Below are 13981 nucleotides of genomic sequence, written 5' to 3'. Positions count from 1 at the left end.
ATGTGACCCTGCCTGTGAAAACAATGTGATTCACTGTTTTCTACATATAAGTCAAGAACATTTTGTGAATAACCTTGGTATCTTTAACAATGACTGAGCAAGGTCATGTCAAAGATTGAACGCAACTATTATGCTCCTATCCTTATTAGATTGAGACTTTAGCATGGATTTCACAGGGTGACATAATATTTAAAATGACATGAATGACTACACATTTGTGTGTTTATTAGGAGCTATTGATGAAAAATAAGACAAATGTGCATTTTATGTTGCCTTCAAGGTAAGTAGTTACACAAGATAAGACATAAAGAGCACATACAGAGTGATTGTGTCTATGTTGGAGTTTATTCAGTGCATGATGATATATTTTACATTTGCCTTTTTTATGCTGATGGCAAAGAAAGAGGGATGAAAAGGAAAAAGAACGTTTGAGACTAAATGTACGATTTCCGTCTTCACCTCAAACTAGAATATGAAAGAGCGCCACACAACACTGAACAAACTACATTTCAGTCTCTGTACAGGGTACGATCTGAACTATTATAAAAGTGTAACATTTTAAAATAGACGTTTAAAAACTGGACGTTGGGCAGTATGTTTTACCACAAGAGAACTTGCATCGCAGTCGTTGTTGATGCACAATATAAAATCCACAAAATTGAGATTATTCAGAACTGAAATACCCAACCAGAATCTTCACTCCTGAATTTCATGTAAATGAAAGTGTCTTTAATGACTCTGTGAATGCCTAAATCACACTTTAAGGTGCCGTAAAATCTGTCTGATCGCTTTAAAATCAATGCTCAGCACATTTAATTACTGTAATCGTTAATTAAATCCATTTCAGCCAAATCAATTCCAATTGATCAAAAATCACTTCAGGTTGTATGTAGATAGTTTTCCTTTTTAAAGGCTTTGAAGATCTGCAGTATACCTCATGGGTAAGAACATACTGCCCCCTCTAGTAGAAAAGTAGAAATATACTGAAAATGAACAAAGTTTTCCTGCAGATCCCATTTATAAATTGGCAGGAGCTGGTGTTTGGGATGCTGGATCTAATACAAAACCTCAAAGCTGCATTAAGAGAGCAGGGCATCTAAAATGCAAAGTACACACACAAACAGAAAATAAAAACTGAAGAAAATAAATAAAAATATCATAAAGTGTAGCTTCACTACAACAACCCCACTCCACCTTCACTGGACCCCAATTCATGATGACAAAGGACAACATACAAAAGAAATATGGATGCATACCTTCAAAAAATTAAATGAAATCAGTAACACTTTACAATAAGGTTGTATTTGCTAGTTAATGCATAATGAACATGAACTGTTTTACAGGGTTACCACTACAAGTCAAATGTCACATTCCCTGGCTTTCACTAACTAAAAAGCTGAATTTTCATGCTTTGAGCCTGGATAATGTAGATGTGAATAAACAGTGCCAATAAACAGCTTTTTAAATTGTAGTCAGCGAAGGTTTGGACCCAGAAATGGTATTCTTTACGTCACAAGTTAACAAGCCGATTACATTTTGATAAATGGAAACAAATATTTAAAGCAACAAACAAAAATCCCTGATATTCCATGACTTGGACAAAAAATATAAAATTCCCTGACTTTCAATGTCTGGAAAAGACCTTTTAAAATTACATGATATTCCAGAAATTCCATGACCCGTGGGAACCCTGATTGTATTGACATTAACTAACATTGACAAAGATTATTTAAATGCTGGAAAACTTTATTGCTCATTGTTAGTTTTTGTGATTTTCACAGAAGTTTAATGCCTTCTAGAACATTTTCTTCTATAAATGTATAAACATACAATATATCAAATGAAAGACAGACCCCCTGCTTTCGCACAAACAAACAGAAAAAGTTTCATCCTATGTTCATTTGTTCTTTAAAGATACCAAAGTTTGAGCAAAAAGCTGACATAATTGCAATTTTGTAAAGGTCTTTTGTTAGAGATCAGATTCAGAACGATGATCAAATCATTGGATGCTTCAGTGTTTTATAAGTTGAGTTAAAGTGGCACCTAGTGGATAAAAGCAATAATATGGATTGCCGTAAAAACTCGTCATTGGCAGGAAAGCGTTTGTCTTATTTGACAAGATAACTCGTCAATGGAGGGGACAGAGTTAATTAATCCATTTGTTAACAAGTACAACCATATTGTAAAGTGTTACCATTAAAACACACTCAAAACCCATCTCAAATTGTTCCAGCGTTTTCAATAAAAATAACACTTTAGTTTTACACTCAGAACAAAAGGATAATATCACATTTAGGAGGAACATAAAACAAAGCTTTGCAACAGAATGACACAAATCACCCCAAAAATGAAGGTACATTATTCTCACCCTCATGTTGTTCAGAGCATGTATCTTTCAGTTTACAATTAAGAAACACAGAAAAAGATGTTTTGAAGCTTGAACAGGACAAAGCTATTAAGCATGAGTATTATGACAGTTCTAACTATTACATTTAAGGTGAACTTCACCTTTAACACGTTTTGGATTTTCCTTAACCCTGTAAAAACACACACTTTAAACATAGTTGTCAAATTAACCAACAGCTAAAATTAAGTTAAATTAAATAAACTCACATTGTAGAAACCTGATGTTTAAATTCCCACCACCACCCAGTAAATGTTTGAACCATCGCTTTGGAATCCACCTTATAAATATCCCATGAATTTAAGATACAAACGTAATCTTTTGCCACAGTTTTACAAAACACTTTTAAACTTGGTTTACTCTGAAACAGAATGTCTTGAATGAGGTGGAGCTCAAAAAGGGTTTTACGAAAAGTCCATCTGAGGTGCTAAAGTGAATTTAAATCGGTCTTTGTTGCTTAGACACAGGACAGGAGCAGATAGTTTAGAGGCTCAGTCTGCAGTATCGATTCTTGAGGTCTGACAGACATTTAGGGTTCGGTTGGTGGGTGGGTCATAGATGGCTACAGGAAGTGTCGTGTGGGTGGACATGGATGGCTGGTGGCTTTATTCGCATTCGTAAACCCGACTTGTTCCATTTCTTCACCCTGTTAAAAAGTAAGATCAATCACGTGAAAAAGAACAAACAAGAAAACATTTCTGGTCAGGCAAAGAGTAAACATATCCAGAAACAGGTTGTGGAGACCAAAACAGATCAGAGAGACATGAAAGGAAAATGGTCAATAAGAAAAGTGTAGCTCTTTCTAGCAGAGAGAAAGTCAAGTAAACACTGGTGGGGTAAACGGAGGCAACCGGGTCTCTGCACGCAAAAAAGATGGCACCGTGGGAACGTGCGCATAGGGCAGCCTTACCCAAGAGCCTCTGGGAGTTCTGCGTGTGTATACATACCACCCTGACAGCTGGTTAAACAGCACCAGATGCCCAGTGCCTCACATAAACAGACCAAAAGCCCCACATTTACAGATCTAATGCTGCGCGCTGGGAAGTTTTCTCAGAGGAGGTAAGACGGACACTGACTCATCCAAATACTTCAAAGGAGTAACACAAAATAAATGCTACAAAAATGTTGATGCATTGATTTCTCATAACACTGTCTCCGTTATTGGACACACACAGTTCGGTTCTTCACTATTGAGCTAATTCATGTGATGAATGTTAGATAAAGGAGAAGGGTCCGGGACACGGTTGAGAAGCACTGGTCTAATGTTAATTATCTCATAGTGACAACAGTGGATTATGTTTCTAGGGAGGACTTGAAGCATAGAGTGAACACACGAGGGAAACAGCAGTCAAATACAGGTGAAGGAGTATGTGCTGTAAGAGAAGGCAGAGCCTCAATGTCTGTTGTTTATATTTAGGTTAAATGAAACGTGCACATCTATGGTCCGTATTACACCTGCAGTCTGTATTGAGGAGTTGACTAATGGTCTGAAAAATAGGTGACTATCAATAATAAACTGTTTGACATCTCATTTAAAAAACCACTATTGGCAACTGCATGAGACTTATTTTTGGACTTTCGTGTTGTTCCTTTTAAATTTCATACCATAAATATAGCACAGATTTGCAAAATGTTATCAGAATAAAGAATACAAACACAGATAAGCATCATAAAAACAGTATTGCTGCAAATGGACTGGTTGCAGAACAGAGCGTTTTACGAAGGCATAGTTGAATTTCTCTGATGTTAATGGTTACTCTAAATCATGCAGTTTATTACGGTGTTTAAAGAGTTCTCACTGTCCTCTATATAAGCTCCTCTATAAATACTTTTTGTATTCATAAAGACATCTTGGATTATTTATTAGTGATGAGCCTTATTTTTGTGGGCAAAGAATATAGGAGTTCACTCTCTTTACATCTGAATCTGAATTCAAGTGGTCAAACACACATCACAAGAATATTATACTGGAATTTAAATTGGAAATGGCATTAATGCAAAACATGTTCGTAACATGTTTAAAATTTATGAATAACTATGCATTTTTTGACCATATACATATATTTTTGATAGATTAGACATCTGGGTCAGTGTCTTGACGTGCATATATTTGTGTCGTGGGCATTATTTACTTAAAAATAAATTGATAGATTTATGATATGTGTCACTATAGCCCTTTTCACACAGACATTCCGTAAAATACACGGGACAGGCATCCTGGATTTTTCCGGAATAGTTAAGAGTTTTTGTTCATTCACACTGCCAAGATTACACAGCATCTGATGGTCCCGGAAAGACAAGTGACCTGTTGAAAGTCCCGCCCTCTCTTCTACACAGCGTCTGAAGTTTGCAAAGTATTTATTATTCCTCTCTCCAGAAACAACTCGCGTGCATTTTTGTTTATAATAAGACTACAAAGGAGCGCGTGAACGCACAGTTCTATTCTGGTGAATGATTTCAGCTTCAGAGTGGATATTTGACGAGCTCCCTGATCTCTGCTTTAATACAGTTTCAGACATTTCTCATTGTGATTGTTTATATGCATTTCAAACCCGCATTTTGAGGAGCTGAACCATATATCTTGTTGGGATGACGCACGGGTATTTTCGTTTATTATAGCTCAAATGAGCATGTGACGCGATATTCTTTTATGCTGCTGAATGATCTCTGTTTCAACGCAGTAAGTAACGAGCTATTAACTTACCTGATTCTGCTTCAGTCCAGTTTGCTAACATTTCTCGTCGTGAATGTTGTTAATTCCTTATTTTAAAGAGTTGAACCAACTTCATGTTGCCATGACACGCGCGTCCTCACTACGGCCATGCGTCATTGTTTATGCGTCTAATATATCATTTCCTGATAACTGCTTCAATCTCGTTTGCAACATTTCTCGTGGTGAATGTTTATATGCATGTTATCTCTCGCTGTAAGGAGCTGAACCATAACTTGTGTTACGACACGCCCATTACGGCATTCTTGCGGCTTCTTGTTCACACAGAGGGTTATCCGTGTATCTGACTAGGTCCTCTTTCCGGCAACGATCCCAGAAGATTAACGGGACGAGTTTGTGTTCACACAGACGTTTGTCTGGCAATTTTACGGGTATTTTCTGGGACCAAAGGTCTGCGTGAATGGGGTTTATATAAAACCTATTTAGTTTAAATACATTTTCAGTATTTTTTATAAGAAAACCACATTTGTTTTGTTTTTTAAAACTTGTATAATAGCAGGTGTGGCAGCAGTCCATACAAATTAGCAGTTTAAGGCAACTGTTAAAATTGTGTTTAAATAAAAAATACTTTGATTTTATTTTATGTTAGAAACTTTCCTTAAAACAAATTTCACAAATATCAGTAGTAGGATGTTAGGATAAAAGAAAAACTTTTGTACAACAATTTGGTTGTTCTCAAATGTCAATGTAGTACAACCACAATCATGGGCCCTTTATAAGAAGTATAAACAGTAAACAGGATATCACCTCGGTGAACCCCTGGTGGTCTTTATAGCTGAATTTGTAGGGTTTGTAGATTTCGCTCAAATAATGAAAATGCTTTGGGTAGACTGGTACACTATGTTTTAGTTGGTACTATCAATGTAAAACTAGAAAAAAAATGCCATTTTATCAAACACATTTACTGTAATTGTATTTATCGAATTTGATATCACAGGCAAAAGCTTATACCAACATCCAGTTAGAGGTCTGTTAAATGTAAATTCAATGCAGAGGTCATGAGGTGCAACTAGAAAGTCAAAGAGTGCAGCTGCTATGAATGCCTCTAAGGTAGCGTGCACACCGAAGCTTTTACGGTGACGTATGTTTTCAATTGTTTCCAATGGAAGCACTGTACTTTTTAAAAAAAAACAACAGCAGCTGGCGGGTTTTGTCCGTGCTGAGGGCCGGCTCAGCGTTTTTTAGATAATAGATAACGGTTTTAATAAAAGTAAAAGTTTTAATCTAAGATTTGTTAATATGCTTTTAAATTTAAGTGGTGCAACAACTCGAATTAGAATTAAACTGAGATCAACAAACCCTAGATTAGCTCGAAACTCTGCTTAATTTAATCCTTGTTGGTGCAACCCACCAGTAGTGTACTGTATAAATGTTTTTATTTACATGAAATTATTATCTACCTCCAGTAACAAAAATGCCATTAACACTTTAAGTGGTTTTCTGGACAGGGTTTAGAGTAATCCAGGACTAGACCTTAGTTATATTAGGACATTTAAGTAGTTTTTACAAAAAACCTTAGCAAAAACAATACTGGTTTGTATCTTGAGACAAAACATATGTGACCAGTCACGGAAAGTAGGGACACAAGTCGGATCTGGGGCATTTTGAGTTATTCATAGATTCTGAAAGTGCTAAGCTTTCTAACGATGTGTAACACATGGAAATCTGATAAGATTTGGAGAAGTTGTGGCCATTTGAATGTAACACATTCAAGAAAGAGAAGACTGATAAATTTGAGAAAGAAAAAAGTTAACACTTTCCCTTTTCCCTGGCTGGAGAGACAATAGGGCTCATTTACATCTCATTTAGCTAAGCCATACCCCCTCTAAAGACGTTTTGAGATACAGATGTTCTAGCATCATATGTAGTATTTTATTACAGAAGTCCGAATGAACAACATGCATAAATAAATAGGACTTTTACCCTTGTGGGGATCACAAGTCGGATCCAGTCTGTTTCAGATGTGTGAATCATCCAATGATTTTTGTCCACAAATGCGTATAATCCGTGAAATATAGATATATAGTCTATTGTTTACATCAGATTTCGCATGAACTTCTGGTAATACAATATAATATACAATCTGAGGACAATTTACATCGTAACATGTAAGGGTATATGCTATTACACTCCAGTATTTACGTTCCGTTAAACACATTAACCCGCCTTCAAATTTTGTACTTAACACTCTGGGGTCGGCTGCGGCGCGGGCGCCGCAAACTCTTTAATTTTCAATCACTCCCCAAAGAGACTTAGATAACTCTGCTGATTTTGGACATACAGATATGATTTATACATCATTTAAAACGTTAAATTGTCTAGTTTTTTTCTGTCCACTCCCAATAAAAACAGCATGTTGGTCTTTTCGCAAAATTAAGAAAATAAACATGATGCGCGTTTTGTTCTCTCTCCCTCAGTGAAGTCCTTTCAGAAACACGTCAGAAAAATTAACTGTAACTTAACGAATACTTGTCATATAAACAAAAGATAAATGTCTACATAATGCTTGGAATGTCTGCTTTTGGAAGATGTAAGTGAAATCAAAAACAAATATTGTAATTCGCTGTTAACTGTATTAGAAGAGAGAGATGTACAGTCTTTCTTCTGTTGCTTCATTATCTATAATGAGCCACGCCCCGCTCCATTGAAGAGAAGAGCAGAGATCATCCATATTCATTAGTCAACCCCACAGTCAATGGACATTCCGTCTCTGCAGCCATTCACTGCTGTGTTGAGTTTTAAGCCGAGTGCTGGAAACATGACATCTATTTGTTTACTCGTGACTGTAACTAAAGTTGTCTCCAGACGCGAGTGTGACTCGATCGACGTCCAAACGCACACACAAACACACAATGCCTCATATTTGAAGCGCTTTGTGGCATCTTTATAAAAGATGCGATTGCACACATCACATAACTGTTTACTCGCGCCTAAATCTCCAGACAGACGCGAGTGTATGCTTCGTCAGTGTGATGGGATCGATGTCCAAACTCACACACAAACACACTATGGCTTATATTTGACGCGCTTTGTGGTATTCTTATAAAAGATGCAAGTGTGTGTGCTTCGTCTGTGTGACGCAATGTCCAAATGCACACACAAAGACACGATGCCTCATTTGACACGCTTTTTGGTATTCTTACAAACATCACATCTACTTGGTTACTCTCGCCTAGTAAATAAAAGTTATCTCCATGCGCTTATGTTTTCTTTGTGCTTCCGTCAGACGCGATCAACGGCCAAACGCACACACAAACACAAACACACAATGCCTCATATTTGACCCACTTTGTATTAAGACGCATCTAAACACATCTAAAACCCAGTTTATTCGCGTATATCTCTGCACAGTAAGTTTATTTAACGCAGGATCATGCATGTGAAGGCATTTCTTTTGTGTTGCTTTCACAAACAAACACGTAATAATAATGGCGTCTTCACATTCCTGCCTAAAGGCTCATTATGCAGCTCATTATGCAATTGTTTTGTTCTTTAGCTGTCAATCACAGATTATTCAAGAGCTTCCAGCCTCCTTGCATATTGCCTTCCTAACCAAAAAGTGACTTTAAAAAATTGTAAATCAATATATTGTGTTATGTGAAGGAGTAAGCAGAATGATTTTCACATCATTTTAAAGAAAAAACTCTAGACTAATAGATCCTGTTTTAAAAAGTCTTGGGAAAACATGTTTAGAATGGGTTTTGTGGACTTATATCAGTCACTTAAATTTTTTTCTTTTTCAAAAACCACGCATAAACATTTTTCTCTCAAAAATACAAACATGTACATAGTAGCCCAGTTTGTGCTGAATGCAGTGTTATAGACCATTTCAAAAGATGTAAACAACACTGGTCCAGAAGCACTTCCTGTTTCTGTTTTTTAACACTAGATAAACGTTGGGATAAAATACAACCAACAGAACACATAGAACTGAGTCAAAAAGTTAAACAAACATCTTAAAGATAATGATATATGTGTGAAACAAAAAAAAAAAACAGTAACAAACTGAAACAGGAAGTGCTTCTGGACCAGTGTTGTTTACGTCTTTTGAAATGGTCTATAAGACTTTTGCCATTATTATGTTTTTAAGCAACTGAAAAAAGCACAAATGTCAGGGCAGGTCAAAACTTCTCCAGGGCCCTAAAAACCCCTTAGACCCCAGAGGGTTAAAATAGGGATGTAGTATAATAGAAAATCCAAAAACAGCACCGTCGATAATGGAAGTCCTTAAGGGATGTTACCAATCGCTCGTTCGTTGCTCCATCAGCCAATGACTTCATGCAAAATATTGATAGACAAAACATGTAGCCAAATAAATAATTCAACAATCTCTGTGTAACTTATGAGTTTGACTTCATGCTGCGCTGCAAGACGTTAAAGTACCGCGAGAGCGAGTCGAAATTAAACTACTCTGTAAGATTTCTTGAAGAGGTACTTTGACGTCATCCGACTGCGGCGCCCCATAAAGTCAGTGACGCGGCTGAAGTACGATGCGGCTGACTGTTATTTGTTCCGCCCCAGCTTCTTTTATTTTTCTTTTGTTTTGTGGGCCCGAGCTTCAGTGTCGGCACCACGAGTGGGCCCTAGGGGGCATGGCCCGGCCACTTGAGTCACTGTGCCCCCTTACTTCTCAAAATAATAATGAACTTAATAATAAAAAAAAATGTGCTGCAAATAAATTTGGTTATACAATGGATACTGATTAAAATTAGGAGTATAATTAATAAAAAAAATAATAATTAAAATACTAACCCACAATGCAATGCTAACATAGTCAGCCAGTTACAAACACGCAGCCACTACATTTGAACAACACAAATTCTTAAAGCTATCCCCAGTGTTTTGTCTGCACTGAAAGTTAATGTCACGTTCGGGGTCTCAATCGCCATGCGTGAGAACTCATTCTCTATCTAAATAATGTACACTTGTAGGCTAAGTCTCGGCATTTGAGCAAGACGAAGAAATTTTGAAAGGACCCTCTTAAAAAAATTTTAAAAGTCCTCTCGTCGCCTGCAGCTCTTCTAAAGGTAAAATGCATAGTTAATTCTGGTGTTAGATATGTCAGTGACAGTTTTCTTTAGCTGTTATTTGGTTATGTACTGGTCTTTATGATTTGCGTGAGTTTTTCAGTATTGCACTTTAGCGTCATGATAAGTTATGGTTTTACTATAGTGAGGGATTTTTTGCGACAACAAATTGGCCGGCTGTAATGATCCCGCTTATTTCACATTATATTCAAATATATAGACATAACATTTAGATTTTATTAGCTTATTTTTAAGAAATACAAACCTTCTGGGAACACGTACGTTTCATAATGGGTGAAAGCCAGACGCATTAAAACAAGTTAAAAATCAAAAGACGAACATTCTGTTTAATCAATACAATCTCATATACGTTATTAATTATGAATATTTATTCTGTATAATTTGAAGGTGTTAAACTCCCTGTTTACGTGACTCGCACGCAGCACCTGGGTGAGGCTGTGTTTCAGGTGGTTGTTCAAGGAATAAAATACCTTTGGATGTTGCGACTGGCCAATCAGTACCAAGCATTTTACAGTGCCATGTAGTAATAATAATAATAATAATAATAATAATAATAATAATAAACTACTACTAATAATAAAATAATTAGATGAACGAGGTGCCCCCCAGTCAAACAGGAGGCCCCCTCATTCTGTATTATCTGGCGCCGAACCCTGCCGAGCTTCATTTACAGTCTGGGGAGACGCACGCTACACGCTGTATAAGTTTGAAAAAAAACTAAGCAAACATGTCTGAGGAACAGGGCAGCCGCGTCACTACAGTCACGTGACTTCACGCTCGAGCCGGAAGAGAAGACAATGCTGAATAAAGTCGTAATTCTTGCTATTTTTGGACCATACTGTATTTTCGATTCTTCAACACAATCTTACTGACCCACTGATGTCACATGGTCTACTTTGATGATGTTTTTATTACCTTTCTGGACATGGAAACCGTACATAGATTTTCAATAGAAGGAGAAAGAAAGCTCTCGGATTAAATCTAAAGTTAAAACATCTTAAACTGTTTTCCGAAGATGAACGGAGGTCTTCCGAGTTTAGAATGACACAAGGGTAAGTCATTAATTACATTTTTTCAGTTTTGGGCGAACTATCCTTATTCAGTAGTCACGCTGTTCCCTTTGGGGGCAGAAGCGAAAACACAAGCTTATACAGTATGTAAATATACACACAGACAATGACGCCCCCGCTGCACGCTAGAATCTCCGGAAAAACAAGCCTATTTCAACCGCAAAATGTACGCTTTTAAATATACATAAACTGCTATCTCAAACATGGGGAGGCTTTTTCGTGATCTCAACTAACATATTCTGCAATAAAACGAAAATCAAAAATTTTGAAAAAAAACCCTTTGATTCTCATTTTCTCGAAACTTGTGCTGCCGACTTGTGTCCCTGTTTTCCGTGACGGGTCACATATATTAAAATCTGTCAGAATAAAGTGTTTTTATGTTATGGCAGCTCAAACACGCATTTAAGTCTGGGACTAGAATAAGCCCTGTCCGGGAAACCGCCCCTAAATGTATGTTCACTTTTTTTAAATATAATTTTGTTTTATTATTTTCCTTCCTTTATTCTGAATTCAAAGTTGTGTATTGTTTGGCTTTCCTTGCTCTTTCTGTTTGTTGAATTGTTATGCTTCACCCATGTATTCTTTAAGCATATTCTTCTTTATAATAAACAAATAAATGTGCTGTATAAATGCATGTTTTTTAATATACTTTTTTATAGATGGCACTGCAAACAGGCATCATTTCCTCTGTTACTGGCAATATTTCTATGATGTACGTCTATTGTTAATTCATAATAACATTTATTGTTAAAACTATGCATACATCAGTACTGCCTCACATTGCTTACCTTCAATTTAAATTACAGTCATTTTTTAACTCAGCAAGTGAATTATTTATTTCTGAATGGTCCCTAGATCTGGTAAATAAGCTGCCTTCTGTGATTTTCTTGCAGTTTAAAGACGATCCAACTCTCTGCAGCAATGGGTTTTAGTAATAGGTTTAATGTAGCTTTGGAGATTGCACTGCTCTAAGCAGTGGCTCTCCGGGGAGGATGAGAGTTAGATGTCATTAACTTAAAGAGTAACTAAACCCCTGGTCAAAGCCTGACTCCACACACTGCAATATTTGAAAAATGCAAGAAAAGTGGGCAGATCCCAACGGAGATAGAGGGGACGAACTAAGTGTGTGGTGAGATCGTAACAAGGGCGTGGTGAGCTTGAACCTGCTTACGTCACGAGTTATTTCTTGGACCCAACATCCAATAGGAAAATTCAACTGCAGTAGCCACTGTTCAACCTGAAGAGGGCAGCACTAAGACGTTTTTACACCATATATTGTAGTATTGAAACACTTTATATCCAAATGTCAAAAAACTTACTAAAATCAATGAACAGCACTAATAAAGCATCATTCTTACAGATCATTAACTAAAAAAAGTTGGTTTAGGGTTTAGTTACTCTTTAAGAGTCTCCAATGCTTTAACCTGACACTACTGTAAAAAATATGTTTGAAACAGACGATTTCATTGAACATCAATATATTTGTGCTGCAGTAATGATCGGTATATGAATCATGCATGTAACATTGAAAGGAAAAGATGAAATGAGAAACTCATTGTCAGATCATGCAGTTGGAAACTAACCTGCGTCTCATGTAGATGTTACTCTGGGTTGATCTCAGTTTCCTGATGAACCACCACTTTAGTGACAGACATGTCAGGATGCTGTTCTTTAGCCTCTTTTATAGCCTGAGCAAGAGCCTGAACATCAGACATCACAGCCTTAAAGCAATGACACATCACTGTGCTTTAAAAATTAGCAGTTACTCTAGAGACCCCATAAAATCAAATCAAATTTTAGTTTGCTGGTTGTCCATGTTAGTTTAATATAATTGTACAAGGCCAAAAAATATTTTATTAGCATATAGATAAAAATTCGACAGTGTTTTTCTTGGAGCTGCAGCACAAAGGTCATTGGTTTGATTGTTAGGTAATACACATACTGATAAAAAGTATCTTAAATGCACTGCACGTAGCAAAAAGTAGATAACTGTGTCTGGGAAACTAATTTATCAAATCGGGTTACTGACCAGTCAAAAACAAGTGAAGTAAAGCTTATATACACAGCTCATTTTAAAACTTAAAATATGTGATAAATGTAGCCATGTGGTTCCTCTGGGCTTTGATATAAAACAAAGGCTATGTCACACATATGGATGGGAAATACATAAACACAGGTATGAACATTATATTTATTAGATCATTTTATTCATGCAGCTAGTATGGTGTGTAAATACATTTTACCTTATCATGATCAATCTCAGTGTCTCCAGTAATCACGATTCTCTTCTCAATGCGAGTCTCTGAGATTCCTCCCTTCACCGTCTGAATGAGATACAAGGAGGAAATGCAAACAAGGCAATGAGACCATAAGTGCTCAGAAGCTCATGTAGAGTGACCTAATGTAAGTAAATGACAGATACCTTGGTGATCTGGGTTGTGGTGGTGGTGCTCACGGTCTCGGATGTGATCGTCTGGGCACTCAACAGCATTCCAGATTCCTTCTCACTCATTGCATTTTGCTATTAGAGGACCAAAACACATTGATTAGAACATTACTTCATCACAATTACCATCACGTATGCTTGTTCTCATAACAGAAGTTTGCTTTACAAGGGCAACACAATCATAAATAGTAGAAATATGCTGAAATAAAAAGAATAAAAAGTTTCATAACATGACTATTAGTTAATATGATAGCTGGTTTGATACAATAAACATCTCACATC

General features: G+C 36.6%; 1 protein-coding gene across 9 annotated transcripts in view; it reads right to left on the bottom strand.

Moving 5' to 3' along the window:
* Positions 1-218: 218 nt before the first annotated feature.
* epb41a (erythrocyte membrane protein band 4.1a) overlaps positions 219-13981 on the bottom strand; it is a 76244-nt gene continuing 62481 nt past the window's right edge. For 6 of the 9 annotated variants that reach the window (XM_065268182.2, XM_065268190.2, XM_065268186.2 and 3 more), the window contains 4 exons: positions 13676-13774; positions 13497-13577; positions 12837-12974; positions 219-3050 (listed from right to left, as the gene is read on the bottom strand). In XM_065268182.2, coding sequence (XP_065124254.2) covers positions 12855-12974; positions 13497-13577; positions 13676-13774 — 300 coding nt within the window. In that variant the 3' untranslated portion in view covers positions 219-3050; positions 12837-12854. The remainder of the gene's footprint in view (positions 3051-12836; positions 12975-13496; positions 13578-13675; positions 13775-13981) is intronic. The other 3 variants (XM_065268185.2, XM_065268184.2, XM_065268193.2) reach the window with 3 other exon arrangements.

Source organism: Paramisgurnus dabryanus, chromosome 19 (assembly GCF_030506205.2).
Source record: "Paramisgurnus dabryanus chromosome 19, PD_genome_1.1, whole genome shotgun sequence".
Lineage (NCBI taxonomy): Eukaryota > Metazoa > Chordata > Actinopteri > Cypriniformes > Cobitidae > Paramisgurnus > Paramisgurnus dabryanus.
This window is presented reverse-complemented; position numbering and strand designations above follow the sequence as displayed.